Source organism: Typopeltis vanoorti, chromosome 1, assembly GCF_054136105.1.
Source record: "Typopeltis vanoorti isolate ZY-2024b chromosome 1, IOZ_Tvanoo_1.0, whole genome shotgun sequence".
NCBI classification, from domain to species: Eukaryota; Metazoa; Arthropoda; class Arachnida; order Uropygi; family Thelyphonidae; genus Typopeltis; species Typopeltis vanoorti.
The window spans coordinates 134222274-134241278 of record NC_143549.1 but is presented as its reverse complement, the minus strand read 5'-3'; the positions used below and the strand labels follow the sequence as shown (position 1 = coordinate 134241278).

The window sequence follows — 19005 nt, the reverse complement described above, 5'->3', positions numbered from 1 at the left end:
TTTAAATCTCTCAAGATCTTTTGTCCTGTTTGATTAATATTGATCACCTACAAAGAACAAGGAGAATATACGTCCATTCTCATGTGATATACCCATTCTTTGATTTCATATTACATTTTTCCACTATCCTATTTAGATAATCTGTGAATAGAGATGCATTTGCTAGATGTTCTACTCTCCAGATATTTGATTTCCTTATTTTATTTGATAATGATTATTTTGACATAGTGTTTTTATAAATTTTATTAATTCTTGTAGTACTTTTTTTTGGGGGAGGGGGGATTATCATATATCTTTTCCACATCCATAATCTTTCACATTTTTTGGTGCATACATGAAGCAATTTTCACAATGCATCCACTGGGAAAAATCCAAGGCAGAACTCAATCTTTGTGCTGAAGCTTTCCATGGCGTGATATGCACTTCTTTACAGATGCCATTTTCAGAAGCAGAATGAACAAACAAGTAGAAAACCACAAATAAACTTCCAACAACAAACACTACTGAAGGACACTTGTATCCAGCATAAAAAAATGAAGCACAATTTATGATAAAATGACATACTATACACTGCTTAAAAACACTTTTCTTAACACAGCTCAAATATACAAATATGTTCACTTGTGACACCAATCAGTTATCAGTTGCATGAACCTCCCATGATGGGTCTGCCGACTCCAAGGAGGGTGTAATAATAATAAAAGCTAAATTCATTTCATTACCAATGTTTCCTCCATTGTCTCATTATATAAGTTATCTCTACATGACTTTTCAACTGTAAAGCCACTTTCCAAAGACAAAGTGGAAACTTTCTTTTCCACTTTGTCTTTACCTGTTTATTCTATTCCCTATATATTTTATAGTGTATGTTTCTTTCTTTATTAAACCCATCTTGTGTGCATCCTTCTTGATGTCAAGTTTCTAGTTTTTCCTGAATTTCTTACTTCTGCCAAGTGAAGTAAAGAGATCCAGGGGGAAAAAAGTTAACTTATTTGAGAGATCCAGGAGAGATAACTAATATCTGAATCACTTCTATTAGTCTATCTATTTTGTGTGAATATGTTGTTTTAAGAGTGAGATTTTTTTCCCCATGGTATTATTCTCCAGTTAAATTTATTTTACTCTCCAATCATTCTGTATATAATATGTGATTACACTTGAGTTCAATTACAATACCATGATATACGCTATATTATGGTATTCCAACAGTTTCATATTCATGCTCCTAATCATATTTATATTTGTATTAATATTTATTAAACTAGAGGCACAGGCTACATATAGTTTCAAAATTTACACTTTGGCTCACTATATTATCCCACATGCGGAACAGCAAAAATTCCATAATGAATAAACCTGGCCAACTTTCAGATTACTTAAAAAAAAAAAAATAATAATATATATATATATATATATATATATGTGAATCCAACCCATTAAAAAAAATTAGTAATATTAGCACCATAAATGAGCTAACAATTAGTAATCCTGAAACTCTGCTTTAAAGATGAAACATTAAACTTTTCAAGCCACTTCAAGCCAATAAGCAGGGCAGTCATCTCACACTGGGCAACGAAGTTCGTCTACCACCTAAAGGCATTACCAAATATCTACAGCAGGATTCAGACCATAGCCTGGAAGTTGGGTTTGAATTGTTTAGAAGTAACTGTATATGAAAACACACTTAATACAATATGTATCAATTGTTTCTCTAAAAAATGTTCAGCTTAAATATTTTTCTTAAGTTATTGAGCTCTTGCATACTGACTATAGCTTAAACGAAAAGTTCTACGACGGGACTGTCCTCTCCGATGGTCTGACATGACGACTGAGAACCAATCTAAAAGACGATCACCCATTGCACGGAGTTCTTCATCTAAGCAACCTGCAAGTTTGGGAGAGAAAAAAAGTAAACATCACATATTTCGAAAGTAAAAAAATCATTAAAAACTTTATTCTCAATCTGCTTTAGAGAAAGTTTAAAAAAGTCACAGTTAAGTTTACTGTAATTAATTAATGAAAACTTGCATGTAGTCTCACATGCAAAATGATAATTTTAATTAAAAAGTCAGAATGGCACTAACTATTATTTTTGGATATAATTAATATCCCACAGGGTGTATTATAAATTATTATAGCAATTGTTTTTGTATCTATCTCACATGGATGCTTTCTAGTGTCTACACATGTGAAAATCAATCTTGGTATTAAAATGTCAACCATTTTATGAGATTTGGCAATGCTATAAAACATCATTTTCTGTAATAATAAAAGTTGTCTAATTGTCTAATTTTAACCAAACTGAAACAGCTTACCAAACTACTACAATTCCCCCCCCCCCCAAAGCATGTCTAGCCACAGCAATATTACTATAGATGGGAAAAAAAAAAAATCAAAGTTTTCGTGAAAAAACAAACAATAAAATTAACACAGACAAAACAGAAAAATTGAATTGCTAAGTGTATACATAAATGATTTTCCTAAGTTTTTATAAACAGAATTTAACATGAAAAAAATTAATATAATAAATATATATGTTCAATAATTTTAATTACTTAATCCCCGAGATAATTAAGAATAAAAGTTTAATACGGACACATCTAGTTTCGTTGGTAAGCCAACTTCATCAGGTGTTAAAGTACAAAGATATATACAAAAAAGACCGACAGAAACATTACACACCACAACGACAGAGCTATCAAAAAAACTACAGTTAAGTTCAATTCTGCACTTCAGTTCTAGCTACATTTATATAAGTGCATGTGATCTCGCGAGAATGTCAGCACAGAACAGCAGAGCTATGTGAATCTGACAAATTGTAGTTAAGGTTGTTATTCATCTGGGTAGAATCAAGGGCTGCACCATTGCTATGTCGTTATTTTTCTTTATATTTGGTTTAGTTTAATTATAATCTTGCCTCTCTACAATTACTATTAGACTCTTCCAATATCTTACTGACTTAACCTCCCAACCGGCTGGTGTGGATGATATAGTCAGCTCTCCCTAGCTTTTTTCGTGGATCAAAACTTCGTCGGCATTCTACCTTTTATTATGCCATTACCTTCCTCCACCGTTAATCTCGTTACGGCTATTCTATAGCCATTAGTGGATTAACTGTTGCTGAGTGACCTTTGTGTCCCCCTGTCTTTACATCTATTGTGTTGCTTAGAATTTCATTTACTGTCCTAAGTTATATGACCTTTCTTGCCTCTAAAATGATTTATTGTGTCTCTTCCCAAAAATTGAAACGAATTTCACATATGCAAAAAAAATCAATCCTGAAATGACCACTGATCAGCTTTTGCAATGAATCTATTTAGTGATAGTAAATTTTGTGTATTTTATTCTACAAATCAGTGCACCAGAAGAGTGGCACTGATTGTTCTTTCACTTTACATATAATAATTGAATAATTTTTTTTCGAATTTCAGAATTTTCAAATGTTTGCTTTGAAAATATTATGTCAAATATTTATATTTTTAAATAATATTTATTGGAATAAATATGTCCTTTTGCTTTTGTTTCTAGCCAAATAGCATTATATGGATCATCACATTTCAGTTTTAGAAATGATTTTTTGTTATTCATAAAGACAAAATAAAAAAAAAACCGTTAAAATGCTAAATTGCATTACTCTGTTTCCGATTGTCTTTTTGGTATCAAAAATTTATATCCAATGATATTTTAGCAGTATTCTTCGCCTTGGTCTTTATTTATTTATTTGCATCATGCATATTACGATAATATCTAATGCATATCCTCGTAGATATGTTGAAAATATGTGAAAAATATCATATACGGAATGATTCAAAATTTTTGCTCAATTTGAAGATTTTCTAATGCTCCCCCCCACCTCCTTATTCTCTCCTGGAACTCAATTGCATAACTACTCTTAATTTCTATACAGGTTTGAATGCTTTTCTAGACAGTATTCAAAATCAATTACTTCATTTTACCATTTTGACAAAAGATATATGGCAATCAGATTGTACCGTGAAGCTTCTAATTCTGTTCTATTTATTTGCAATCTAAAACCAGCTGTTCTACTGTCCGCTGAAATTATGTGAAATTTTAGAAATAATATGCTATATTTCACCATGCAAAATTGTTTATATGCACACAAAAGAAAGTTCAGTAGTATTATTTTTGTTATGTGAAATTTTAGAAATAATATGCTATATTTTCACCATGCAAAATTATTTATATGCATACCACACAAAAGAAAGTTCAGTAGTATTATTTTTGTTTGTTTTTCTTTAAAAAAATCTAAATATTACTTCTGCCACTGTAAGCTATTTCTGAAATAATCTACATCTTATAAATACTTGGTAATATCCTCTTAGCTGGAGGAAAAGTTGAAGGCTTATTACTCTCAGTGCTATTGAGAAGAAAGGAGAGAACACTAAAGTCGCACTAAAGTGCCTCAGGCTGTAGTGCAGAATATGTCAAGAATGTCTCGTTTCCTTTTCGATTGTTGATTACTGATATCCTAACAGAAATACTGACATTTCGTTTACATGCTTATACATTATTTATGCCAAAATAATTGCTTAATTTATAATGATCAGTTTCACTTTTATTATCGAAAAATTAGAAATTAAATCATACAATTATCTTGAAAAAGAGGATTTGAATTATTTTCAAAGAAAAGGTGCATATGTGTTTCATAATCTTTATTTTTGGGGGGTGGGTATAGACCTAATCAATCTGCGGATATTCCAGATAATTTATTTCATAAATCGTTCGCAAGACAGCTGTTACAAACGTAAATCACTTGGGGAACATACCCATTCATTTTAGTGTAAAATAGTAGCAAAAGTTCAGTTACTTTAGATATGTAATCTAGAAGAAAATGTTATGTCTGCTAAGATTAGAATCTTATGTGAATAATTTTTCTGACACGATTTCTCTATTCGTTATAATGTAAACAATTTCCAGATTTTTTCCCTCATGCAGACTCCATGTTATATGCAGTGATTTCTTCTTTGTACTACAAGAAAAAAAAATCAGATAACAGAAGAAAAATATGTAGTATTTTCTTTTCCACTGGCTGAATTTACAATGTTCTTTCTTTGTGTTTTGAAGATAAAGTGCAAATGACTTTTTTCTTACTATTTTTGCCATTATGAATTTACAATGTTCTTTCTTTGTGTTTTGAAGATAAAGTGCAAATGACTTTTTTCTTACTATTTTTGCCATTATAACATCTCACATAATTATAAGAGTGACATTTTACCATTTTTTTCCCACACGAGAAACAGAAATAAGGTAGTAATAATATTGTTGATTATGTCAAACTTGTAGCAGAAATTTTTATTACAAAACTTTGTAATATATATCTCCGAAACAAGAAATTTGGAACCCATATCACATCAATATTGAGTGTTGGCAAGGTGAAAATGTTCCCGTTATTATTTATATTTTCATTTATTAACTAGGGGGGGGGGGGCTATGCCCAACCCCGTGTGTTCCAGTCTGGTAGGCCAGTTCTCCTTCAATTGTGATAACTCGAAAGGGGGTTCCGCCCCTGAATTCTGATGATTCGAATTTTGAAGACTCGACACTCAGGGTAGCCCCTGAGTTTCAAAACGTTTCGAAAAACATGACATAAAAAGGCTTATCATTTTATATGTATATAGGGTAGATTTTATTTCATTATTTTTTATTCTTTTGGTGAAATACTTTACCTGGAATACTCTTTCCAGTTCCAGAGGAACTGGAAAGAGTATTCCAGTTCGTCTTATATTTTATTCCTTCGAAAATATCATTCTGTGTCATAAAAAAGAACTTAAAAATTCGCCTTCAAGATGAAAAGGAAACAGTTCATTCAGGTATCCCTCTATCAATATTTGTAGTCCTGAAAAGGACTGTTTTGATGGCCTTGAAAACAAACATTTTTTATTTCATACTGTTCAGAATTTAAAATTCTTGAACAGTGTGGAACACCTTGAAGCAAGTGTAAACACACAAAGCAGTTTTACACTCGGGGCACCAGATTTTTGTTTCCTTTCTGATATTTTTTTTTTATTACATACATAACATTTGCGTGCAGGTTTTTTTTTTATTAGCTGTTGGTGGTAGATTTTCGGGAAAATCTACCACCAAAATCTTCAACCTCAGATGTCTGGCAGGATTTCCTGTTTTTCTGCTTGCTGAAGAACGCGCATGTGCATGCAGCAATGCTTTCGCAATTTCTATTCTGTATTCTACATATGTTATGGTAGACAAACATTTTTTTATTGCTCAGGAGGAAACTGTTCCAAATAACAAAATCTAATACATGTTCAAACACTTTTTTGTAATATTTTTTATGCTGTTTCCTCATTACAGAGTAGAATGATAGCTGCTGATCGCACCTGTCGACTCCACCCATAGTGTCGTTCTATGCACACACACACAGCAATGGGTTTTTCTTTTTTCAAACCATGCTTCTCCACGGATCCCGTTGATGGATTGTGCAGGGAAGACAGCAGAAAAACATCTTTTTTGTCTTTCCAACGTAGTGCAAAGACTTTCCCTCACTGATAAGCTCGAATTTCCCCCCTTCGATAGCTTTCCTGAAGCCAGATCTAGAGACATATGTCGCCTTTTTGCATTTACAGTACCATAACTATCTGTACGATGATGTAAAAGCAAATCAGCGAGTTCAGGACACATATAGTAATTATCCATTGTAATGCAGTAAGTAACCTTTCCCCAGTAATGTATATTGTCTGATTTATAATAATCACCACATAGTTTCAGTATCGAAAAATTAAAGTTATGTGGAACAATTACTAGAGAAAAATAACGAATTAAATAAAAACTGTACCTATGTTTCATAACAGTTCTCGGGTGTGTGATAGTAATGCCACGGGGGGGGGGGGGGGGGAACTATCAGAGGCGAAATAAAGTTCAGTTCTTAAAAAAAAAAAAAAAAAAAAAAGCTAACGCTTTTTTTTTTTTTATTCCCGTATATGGGAGTAGGCAAGGCCATTTAGCCCTATCTAACTTTTGGAGACTGAGTGGGCAGTTCAATCTCCACTGGTACCCAATCAGAGACAGATGGCCCAAGGCTATCACTAATTAAGCGGTGCGCAGTGAAGAGAGATGGCTCAAATGTGCCGCCATCTCATGGTCCCTAACACAATATATATTTTTTTTAATGTCTGAAATAATGTGGGTTCTACGGTCAATTTTCTTGAGTTTACAGGAAGAAAAACCTGCTTGCCCGTGCCAGAGATCGACTAACTCGGGAACCGGTCTAAAAAAGGTTTAGAAAAATTTCCTCTAGTCGCCGACCAGACTCGAAACCAAGCCTTCCTTCGTGCGGCCAAGCGCGATGGTGTGCAAATGCCACATCCACTGAGCTACACAGGCTCTTGGTGTTCAATTCTATTGTGAAAGAAAATAAAATTTTGATATACATATTTTGAATGATAAAAATAAGCAAATGTATCGCTTACTTTAAAAATTGGAGAATAAAATATCTGAATTATGCAGAAAATATAAATTTAAATCATAACTGTTAATTTCATTTTGTAATGACCAATTATACAAGGAAACCAAGAAAGTGAAAGTAAAAAGAACAGTAGATCACTATACAACATGAAGAAAAAAATTTAGTAATATGATTAAAGAATTTCATGTTATTCTCTATAAAGCAAGGTTGCTCAAGCGTGTCCTAAAGGAAATCTGTGAAGTATTATTCGATTTTGAAGGTTTTGTACAAAAATAAAAATAATATAAACTGAAACGTCGGCAGCCGGCTTTCTTTTCTTTTTTTAAAAGAATATTTCAAATAATTATCGTGAATTAATTTCTTCGAGAACAAAGAAAAATCTCTTGTCTAGTAAGCGATTAGAAAAAAATTAGCGCAGAAAAAAAAAAAATTAAATTGGTTCTCCAAGCTAAGGCTTTGTTCACTTAAATATTTTTAAGTGAACATTTTATACAAGATCTTTATTTTGTCCAGACATTAAAATTGTATTGTACAATAAAAAGAGAAAACAAAAATATAAATAATTTCTCTATTTTTAGTCTATCCTATATAACTAAAATCCAGTTGACCAGCATGGAACAAGGAAGTGCATTTCTTGTTATAGGCAACTGAGAGGCAGCTACGAACGCGAGATAATCCGATTAACCGTTCTCTTCAGCATGAGAGTTTATCACACTTTCTAATGGACATGACAGTCAAATTGCACTTCTTATCCAGGTTCTCTAAACAGGTGGGCTGAAACATATCCAGATTTAGTTGGAGACGTCCTATCCGTTTGGGAGGTTAAATATCTCTATCACTTCCTATGCTATTACTCTATATGGGAGGCAAACTAAACTACTCTTGCTGATCTCTAGATTGTACACATGCTTATTCCAATTAGTAAAGATTAATCCTAAATAAAGAAAGAATCCTTTAATCTAGATGTCTGGGGCAATCCCTTTTCTGATCTTGGCAAAATTTATTTTTTTGCTGCGCCAGCCAATATTCCTATAATAGAACACTCTTATTCAGGAGAACTTTTCCAAACTTTAAAAGCACATTTGTGAACAATTTAGTACCCTCACTCATTAAACTAAACACTCTACTAAGTTATATAATCGTTGTTTGCAGTTGTGACCCCTATTACAACATATTATACTTTCTTTCCCCCTTTCTCCCGCAATGGTTCAGATTTTATGAGTGGTAGTTTTGGTTCATATTATAGGCAACACACAGATATACAAGAAACATCATATTTATTGGGAATCTTAAATCATATACAGCTAATCATATCTCACATTCGACCAAGTCAATGCTATATTCAATCACACTATGTGAAACTTACTGACATTCTAGCACATGAAAATAAACACACATATTATATACACCAAATAGATCCAATTACCATTCTGCTTACAAGGTTAATTACGCTCACTAAATATGACACAAACTTCTATAATCATTTCCGGACAATCTGTCTAAAGGAAATTATCTGCTACTAAACAAATACTTAAAGTTCTCTAATTCAGTCCACACTTGATTATTACTTTATGAACTTCCTTTTCTTATCTAAAGGGGAACAAATATCAAAATCTCTACATTACCATGTTCGCAATAGGATCTTTAGACCGGTCTGGTTCTACCTTCTTTGTCCTAACATGACATGTGACTTCCATACGCTTGCTTCTACGTGGTGGGAATTTAGCTAGTCATCCATTCAAACATCTGCTCTGCTCCTGGAATTATGTTCACGACATTCTTTTTCTGCTTTTGATGATTCCTGGCGTTCTGCCATAGGAACGTGGGCAGTACATGTACATGGCGATATCTTGCACTTAGCGCCATTCAGAACTTCGATCATCGAGGGGATAAGCTCACCGTCCGACATTGGAATAACGTCTCGAATCCATCCGAGATCTGCCTGAACGAGCAAAAAAAAAAAAAAAAAAAAAAAAAAAAAAAAAAAAAAAAAAAAAAACGGAGCAACGGAGAATGAGGGAGGGGTGCAAACCCCTTTTATTCTACCTTCTATCTTTACCCTTGGTGCCCTCTTTTGGCCTGAGACTGACCTCCACTGACGACCACGATACGGTATTTCACGTGATTTTCGAGTAGCGTCTTCACAAAATTCAGCATGCGTCATCTTCCAAGATTAACACTGCATTAGGCTCAGCCTTTGCCCTAAGGGCTCGCACGTGACTCTTGAACTATCGTTTACACTGTGTCTGTTCCTTCTTCGTATACAAAATACCTTATAAGAACTATACTTTATACGAATTCTCCACATGATTTTTTTTGGGGGGGTTAACACTAAGTTCTGTAATTCTGCATAAAGAGGTAATATTCTAACATTATTTACAGCAGACATTTTATCCATTCTATTCGAGTACAAACTCTTTTTCTTATCTATTGTAACATCCTGAATGAATAAATTCCTTTCAAAAAATTCATTCAGGATGCAACAAATCTAAAACAATAGATAAGATAAAGAGCTTGTACTTGAATAGAATGGATAAAATGTCTGCTGTAAATAATGTTAGAATATTACCTCTTTATGCAGAATTACAGAACTTAGTGTTACCCCCCCCCGAAATCATGTAGAGAATTCTTATAAAGTATAGTTCTTAAGGTATTTTGTATACGATGAAGGAACAGACACAGTGTAACTGATAGTTCAAAGGTCATGTGTGAGCCCTTAGGGCAAACGCTGAGCCTGAGGCAATGTTGACCTTGGAAGATGACGCATGCTGAATTTTGCGAAGACGCTACACGAAAATCGCGTGAAGTACCGTATCGCATCAGTCAGAGAAGGTCAGTCTCGGGCCAAAAGAGGGTGCCAAGATAGAAGGTAGAATAAAAGGAGTTTGCACCCCTCCCTCACGTTCCGTTTTTTTTTTTTTTTTTTTTGCTTGTTAGTTTCCTCCCGCAGACCGGCAAATCTCGTTATTCCTATGTCATTATTCCTATGTCGGACGGTGAGCGTATCCCCTCAATGATCGAAGTTCCGGATGGTGCCAAGCGCAAGATATCGCCACGTGCTGCCCACATTCTTTCGCTGGAGATTTTGTCTAAAGGAATCACAGACATATCCCACGTTCCTACGGCAGAATGCCAGGAATCATCGAAAGTAGAACCAGAATGTCATGGATATAATGCCAGGAGCAGAGCAGATGTTTGAATGGACGACTTGCTAAATTCCCACCACGTAGAAGCAAGCGTATGGAAGTCGCGTGTCATGTTAGGAAAAAGGTAGAACCAGACCGATCTGAAGATCCTATCGCAGACATGGAATGTAGAGATTTTGATATTTGTTCCCTGTTAGATAAGAAAAGGAAGTTCATAAAGTAATAATCAAGTGTGGACTGAATTAGAGAACTTTAAGTATTTGTTTAGTAGCAGATAGTTTCCTTTAGACAGATTGTCTGGAAATGATTATAGAAGTTTGTGTCATATTTAGTGAGTGTAATTAACCTTGTAAGCAGAATGGTAATTGGATCTGTTTGGTGTATATAATATGTGTGTTTTAATGATTTAACTTAAAGGAATGTGTTTATTTTCATGTGCTAGAATATCAGTTAGTTTCACATAGTTTGATTGAATATAGCATTTGACTTAGTTGAATGTGAGATATGATTAGCTGCATATGATTTAAGATCCCCAATAAATATGATGTTTCTTGTATATCTGTGTGTTAGCTATAATATGAACTAAAACTACCACTCATAAAATCTGAACCATAGCGGGAGAAAGGGGAAAGAAAGTATAATATGTTGTAATAGAGGTCACGACTGAAAAAATAATGATTATATAACTTAGTAGTGTTTAGTTTAACGAGTGAGTGTACTAAATTGTTCACAAATGTGCTTTTAATGTCTGGAAAAGTTCCCCTGAATAAGAGTGTTCTATTATAGGAATATTGGCTGGTGCAGCGAAAAAAATAAATAAATTTTGCCAAGATCCGAAAAGGGATTGCCCCAGACAGCTAGATTAAAGGATTCTTTCTTTATTAAGGATTAATATTTATAAATTGGAATAAGCATGTGTACAATCTAGAGATCGGCAAGAGTAGTTTAGTTTGCCTCCCATATAGAGTAAGAACATAGGAAGTGATAGAGATATTTAAGTCAGTAAGATATTGGAAGAGTCTAAGAGTAATTGTAAAGAGGCAAGATTATAATTAAACTAAACCAAATATAAAGAAAAATAATGACATAACAAAATATACAAAAAAGACTGACAGAAACATTACACACCACAACGACAGAGCAATAAAAAAAACTACAGTTAAGTTCAAATTGGAGTTCGTGCTTCAGTTCTAGCTACATTTATACACGTGCATGTGATCTCGCGAGAATGTCAGCACAGAAGCAGAGCTATATGAATCTGACAAATTGTAGCTAAGGTTATTGATGTTATAATGTTATTGATGTGGGTAGAATCAAGGGTGATTTCTTTTGACTTCAGGATACGTCTTTCAAATTCATTGTAACATTTGTGAATATTAGAAGTTTGATTCCAGTCTATTTGGAGTTGGCGACCTTCATCAGAGTTTACAGAGAATAAGACATGGCTAGCAAGGGCACTAGCTCAGATTCTATTATAAGATATGTCTCTTTTGTGCTCTTCAAGATGAAGAAAGATTGATTTTTCAGTCTGTCTGTAGTAAGGTTTACCACAACTACAAATAATTCTGTATACTCCTGGGAACTGAAGATGGTGATGTTTTTCTTTTGGCTGACTAAGGATAGATCAGAGTTTAGGTAAAGCAGAGAAGCACGTTTTGATGTTAAACTTTTATAAAATTCTAGTCCGCTTTCCTTGGTGCTAGAAACATATTTCTCGAGGACTTGGAAGAAAAAGCAATTTGTTCGGCCACACTGAAACCTAAAATCTGGCTCCATTATATATTGACGATGTTTTTCTTATATGGGAACACGGCCCAGACAACCTCAAAGTTTTCTTAGATCATCTAAATAACTTTCATCAGAACATCAAATTCACCTCTGAGCTAGAAGTTAACAATGGTCTTTCTTTTTTAGACATAAAGCTAAACAGGAGTACTGATAATATTCAAATTTCAATCTTCAGGAAACGAACACATACAGATAGATATCTTCACATCCTCTCACCACTTCCCTCCATAGAAATATGGCATTATATCTACTCTTCGGGCTAGATCCTTATTATCATATGACGAAGAGTTTCAAAATGAACTTAATTTCCTCAAAAAGACCTTTGTCAATAATGGTTTTGTGCCAAAAAGTATTGAGAAACTTCTTTTTCACCGTCGTCAACAAACTAATGAAGATTCTACTACTCTCAGAGCTTACATCTCCTTGCCTTACATTAGTTCCCTCTCCCCCAAACTGGCTAGAATTTTAAAAAAGTTCGACATCAAAACGTGCTTCTCTGCTTTACCTAAACTACGACCTATCCTTAGTCAGCCAAAAGAAAAACATCATCATCTTCAGTTCCCAGGAGTATATAGAATTATTTGTGGTTGTGGTAAACCTTACTACGAACAAACTGAAAAATCAATCCTTCTCCGTCTTGGAAGAGCACAAAAGAGACATATCTTATAATAGAATCTGAGCCAGTGCCCTCGCCAGCCACGTCTCATTCTCTGTAAACTCTGATGAAGGCCGCCAACTCCAAATAGACTGGAATCAAACTTCTAATATTCACAAATGTTACGATGAATTTGAAAGACGTATCCTGGAGTCAGAAATCGCCCTTGATTCTACCCACATAAATAACAACCTTAGCTCCAGATTCACATAGCTCTGCTGTTCAGTGCTGACGTTCTCGCAAGATCACATGCATGCACATAAACGTAGCTAGAACTGAAGCGCGGACTCCAATTTGAACTTAACTGTAGTTTTTTTTATAGCTCTGTCGTTGGTGTGTAATGTTTCTGTCAGTCTTTTTTGTATATATCTTTGTACTTTGACACCCTGACAAAGTAGGCTTACCAACGAAACTAGTTGTGTCCGTATTATTAAACTTTTATTCTTAATTATCTCAGGGATTAAGTCATTAAAATTATTGAACAAGTTCATAAACCGAGGCAATCTGCATACAAATATATATATAATTTTATATAACAATATAAATATATGAGGGTGTGCTGAAAAGTTGTGATAAGCACCATGAAGGAACTGAGGTAGAAAACCATGTTTTACGTGTTTATTGGAATTTTTGGCACCCCCCCCCCCATATAAATAATAAATAAAATTATTATATTAGTGAAACCTGGCTCTCAATCAGATATAGTAACTGGAGTTGAGTGGAAAGGGTACAGTATTTTTAAGAGAGGAGGTGGGGTACTAATAATGATGTAATCTGATATCATTATTAGTACCCCACTTCCTCTCTTCGCACCAGATAACCTACATGGGCTATCTGGTGCAATGTTGAGATTAACAGGATTAAATAATATGGCATATGTTGCTACAGATGTTAAGGTTCAGCTGTGGAGATGATGAAATGCACTGCCAGATTATACTGATGGATACTTAATTATTAAGTATCCATCAGTGGAACCCTGCTCCAGGAAATTGATGAGGCACGAGATTTAGGAGTGTTGGTAGATAAGGAATTGAAATTTAGGGGACACATTGCAAAAGTGACCAAAACAGCTCATCAAATCACTTGGTTGCTGAAGAATACGTTGACAAGCAGGTTATTGTTCCTCTGTATCGAGCCTTGATAAGACCCCATCTAGACTACTGTGCTCAGATTTGGTCACCTAGGTTTCTTCTTGATGGGGAGGAGGTGGAGAGGATCCAGAGGCGAGTGACCAAGATGATAGCAGGTCTGTGGAATGAACCGTATGAGAACAGGTTGAGGATTTGTGGGTTGCAAAAATTGGTTGATAGGCGGAGGAGGGGAGATATGATTGAGACATTCAAATTACTGAAGGGTTTCTATAAAATTAATTCAGAAGATATTTTTGAGAACAGGGCTGGTTGTGGGAGGACTAGGGGACATCCATGGAAACTGGGCAAAAGTGTGGTTAGTAAAGGTGTTAGAGCTGGGTTCTTTACTTTTAGAGTAGTGAATGAGTGGAATGCGCTCCCTGAGTCTGTGGTGGATGCTGTGACAGTGAATGAGTTTAAGGCGAGGTATGATAGATACTGTATGAATGTCAAATAGTTGTGATGAATATGATTTGGGGCCTCCCTCGATGAGTCTAATGACTCCCTGGAGTTGCCCGTAATAATAGTAATAATAGTAATTATGAGTGACTTAAATTATCCAAACATCAATGGTTAGATGAGAAATCTCATAATAGCAATGACCTACAAGTTACAAGACAACTTTCTCAAGCAGCATGTGAAAGAAGGAAAACAGATCACAGAGTATTACATTTGATCATAGCATCAGAAGGAGTATTAGTTAATGTGACTTTTGCTCCAGATGATGACAGTGATCATGCCATGCTGTCCAGGGAAGTAGCTAACTATATGGACATTGCAATTAGGACATTACATACTGAACTACAAAGGAGGAAATTATGAAAATCTCAGGAGAATACTGTCTTTGGTCCTATGGTATCATTTACTGAATAGAAAGGATATCAGTGATGCATGGGAATCTTAAAAAAAATAGTGCATAAATGAGGCAGTATCTGAATGTGTCTCTAGAGTTTGAAGAACAAATAGGGTGGGAGTGAAATAGATGTGCAATCTTAATGAAATACATAAAGTGCAAGCCAGAAAAGATATGAGTATTATACAAAATGCTGAACCAGAGTATGAAAAGAAATTGGCAGTGCAGGATAAAGACAGCCCCAAAGAATTTTTATTGTTATGCTGCAAGTAAAAGAACAGTAAATGTAGACAGCAGCACTGGGTCAGAAGGTGATGAGATAGTTCAAATAATGAGTGCTCACTTCTCTAGGTTTATGTAATATGGTATGCAGTGCTACCATTACATTGCATGAAGAAACAGAGATGTATGAGAAAGGTTCAAAAACTGTTGCATACCTGGATAAGAATTCAGTAGTAGAGAGAGAGATGGGTAATTATAATACTGGAGAAAAACTTGTGCAAAATATTTTATTAGCATAGAATTTTCACCTAAGTATCACAGGCATTGTCAGTACAAGAACAAAAATTGGCAATTGAACATTAATAGACAATTCTAAAAAGTGCCACCTAAGTAGCCCATAGATATAAGGTTCATTGGAACAAGACCTGAGTTCATTATAAAAGTCAGTTCCTCATGGAACAGCTTTATAAAGAAACATAAAACTTTACTTCACTCTCCAAACTTAAACAGATCTGATGGTTTACATCAGATCTGTTTAAGATATATCCCCTTTGTGGAAAATAGTATTTTTTTAAATCAGTTTTGTAAATTTTATTTAATTTTTTTTTATATATGTTAGGAAATTTACTGAGCTTTTTAGTTATCTTACATTAGGTACTTAGGTGGTGCTTTTTAGAATTGTCCATTAATGTTCAACACATTTTGTGTTCTTGTACTGATGATGCCTATGATGCTTAGCCAAAAATTCTACGCTAATAATATATTTTATGCGAGTTTTTCTCTGGTATTATAATTCTTTTAAACATGCTTACTCGTGGTATTTCATTATTGAAATAGACAAATGGAATATCAGGACAGTATAATTTCAGTCTCAGCTAAGAAAAGATTCCACAGGAATGGAAAGAATGCATGATAGTTTTGTTGTACAAGGATGGTGCAAAAACCTGTGTCTAGTTACTGATCTATAGTAGCTCTGGGGTAGTGATGAATATTTTGCAGAAGTTGATAACTCACATGCAGAAATGAGTTAATAGATCAGCTACACTCTGCAAAGAGCATAGGTTTACTAAAGGGAGGCCAAGTTTTAACAATTTGCTCATATTTTATTATAATGTTGTCGCTGATTTGGATAAAGGGAATGAATACACTATGATGCTTTTGGACTTTGCTAAAGCATTTGATAGGATATCACATGAAAGGCTGTTGCATAAACTGGGGATGGAATTGCAATATAAACTATTGACTTTGATAAATGGGTGGCTGATGGATAGGAATCAGAAATTGGTATATGGGGGTGTGAATCTACAAGATTTAAGGTGACCCCTCAGGTTCAGTTCAGACCATTGCTCAATCTATACATTAATGACATTGGGAAGGACCTGACAGGAGATGTTTGAATGCCTGCCTATCTTTGCTGATGATGCAAAGATAGGCAGGGCTGCTACTAATATTCAGCATTTACAGAATGATTTGAATGGGCTGAAAATTTGGGGAATAATAATGGCTATCAGTTTAATGTAAGTAGGTGTAAAATTTATGCACGTTGGTGTGATGAGATTTCCAACAGCACTATTATATTAGAAGGGTTATGCTAAAAGAAACTGATGAAGCTAGGGATCTTGGTGTTATGGTGGATAGGAATTTGAAGTTAAAGATCACATTGCAAAAATGGCAAATGCAACTCAGAAGATAATTGTGATGTTGAAACAAACATTAATATGTAAGGATAAGGAAATCATTTCACCTCTTGACAAGGCATTGATCTGACCACATCTGGACTACTGTGTGCAGATTTGGTCTCCTGAGTTATGAGGGAATAGCTATGAAAACAAAAGTAACAAAGATGATGTCTGGATGACAGAGGTGCATAAAACTTCTGAAAGGGTGTTATAGGATACTGTCTGATGCAATTTTTTTTGTTATATGAAAGGTGGGGAGAGGAAAAGGGGGCATCCGTGAAAGTCAAGTTTGTGTTATGAAATGAGTGAGAGCTTGATTTTTTTCTCTCAGTGAGTATTCACTCAGCTTGCCCCATTGAAGTAGTAACTGCATACAGTGTGAATGACTTTGAGAAAGTACAACAGCTGGTGTGAGTGATCTATGGCCCATCACAATGAGTCCCTGACTTCCTGGCAGTCTCAGGTAATAATAATACTTTTAAGTATAGCATACAGTATTATTAAAAAATAATACTATCTTTGTGCTTTTCTCCCACTACCATTCTTCACAAAAGAATGCAATGAACTGAAAATAATCTTGAAAGTGCGGAAGTTTCACTGAATCTTTATGGCAAAAATGAAACAGCACAGAAATTAAAGAATTTCTTCTTTTTATCATTTTAAGATAATCACAAAAATAAGCGAAGTCTGTGATTTATTATTATTCTTTTCAAATATCAACCCCCCACACACACACACAATTCCAAATCTATAACATAAAACAGTATGGGTAGTTGAATGTGATTATGAAATAGAAGGAATGTAACCCTGTTTACCTTATAACATGCATATCTCAGAGATAACAGAATGATTTGAATTTTAGCTCTTAACATTAACTCTGAGTGGAAAGTTAGAATAACAAATAAATATCAGAATGGTACTCTTTACTTTAATTAATATCCTAAAGAATGATCGACAGCTGAAGCTCCAGACATGCAAAATATTCCTAACACCAGATGCCTGCACTACAATGTTCAAACAACTGTTACAAAATTAGAAGGTATGATGCTCAAGACTCTCAGTCAAATTGAAAACTAATCACATCACCGCATGCAGCCAACCTACTACAATAGCTCAAATTTTTATTTTATTTTTTGTAAGAGGTTTATATGTGGCTACACAGAACATGTAATTAAAAACTATAATAGCATACACCTGTGTTTGTAATAGAAACCAAATAATTTCTGTTCTTTGTTTTATTATTTTTATTCATTTATTTGTTGCAACAGTCTCAACAATGAGTTGATCAGCAGACAAGTAGATAAGTAAAAAAAACTTATTAATATTAAACTGAAATTATCATTCATGAAAAAAAAAAAAAAAGAGTTTGAAAAGAAGAACCAAACCTCGAAGAATCAGCAGAAGACTGAAGAAAACACTGATTCAGCCAAAGAGGCATGTGGTGAGCTGGATGCAATGATACTCCAATCATCTGTAATTCAACATTCTGAGTAGGTCTGTTTGAATTACATGAAGTGTAGCCACTGTTGCAGTCAAACTTTTATACCTCCATATTTGAGCATTTCTGGTCAAATATCATCTACTCCAACTTCCTTTCCACATTTCATGTTTTGATGGCTTTTTCTACTTCAAGTATTGATGTGTATTCCTGTTGAGTGTTTTCTGCCATCATGCTGTCACTGCTTATTTCATTTAGCAATCTTTCAAAGTAATTACCTCAGACAACTAGAATATCTTCAGTTTTCATGTCACCTTTATCAATCTCTAATTCATTTTACAGTACTTTTTCCTACATTTATGAACATTTCAATAGCATCCAGAATATTTTACCACTTTCCTGATATTTATTTTCTATGTTCTTAGCAAGTCTTACCATGCCACTGCATGCCATTCAAGGTTACTCTTATATTTAGCGTTGAATACTATAACTACTCCCTCTTTTCCCTGATTGCTGTTGCTTGAATATAACATCTTGTATTTGTTGCTTAGAAAGATCTCACCTGTTTTCATATTCTTTATTTCAGTAACATCTATTATGTCAACCTGGTACTCATTAGCTACTTTTACACAGTGCTTTGCTTTCTTAGATTT

General features: G+C 34.3%; 1 protein-coding gene across 1 annotated transcript in view; it reads right to left on the bottom strand.

Annotated features, from left to right (window-relative positions):
• The window catches only part of LOC150110449 (proteoglycan Cow-like), a 200455-nt gene that overhangs the window by 36743 nt on the left and 144707 nt on the right, over positions 1-19005 (bottom strand). Inside the window, exon 7 of the mRNA XM_090399367.1 lies at positions 1769-1885. Coding sequence (XP_090255493.1) covers positions 1769-1885 — 117 coding nt within the window. The remainder of the gene's footprint in view (positions 1-1768; positions 1886-19005) is intronic.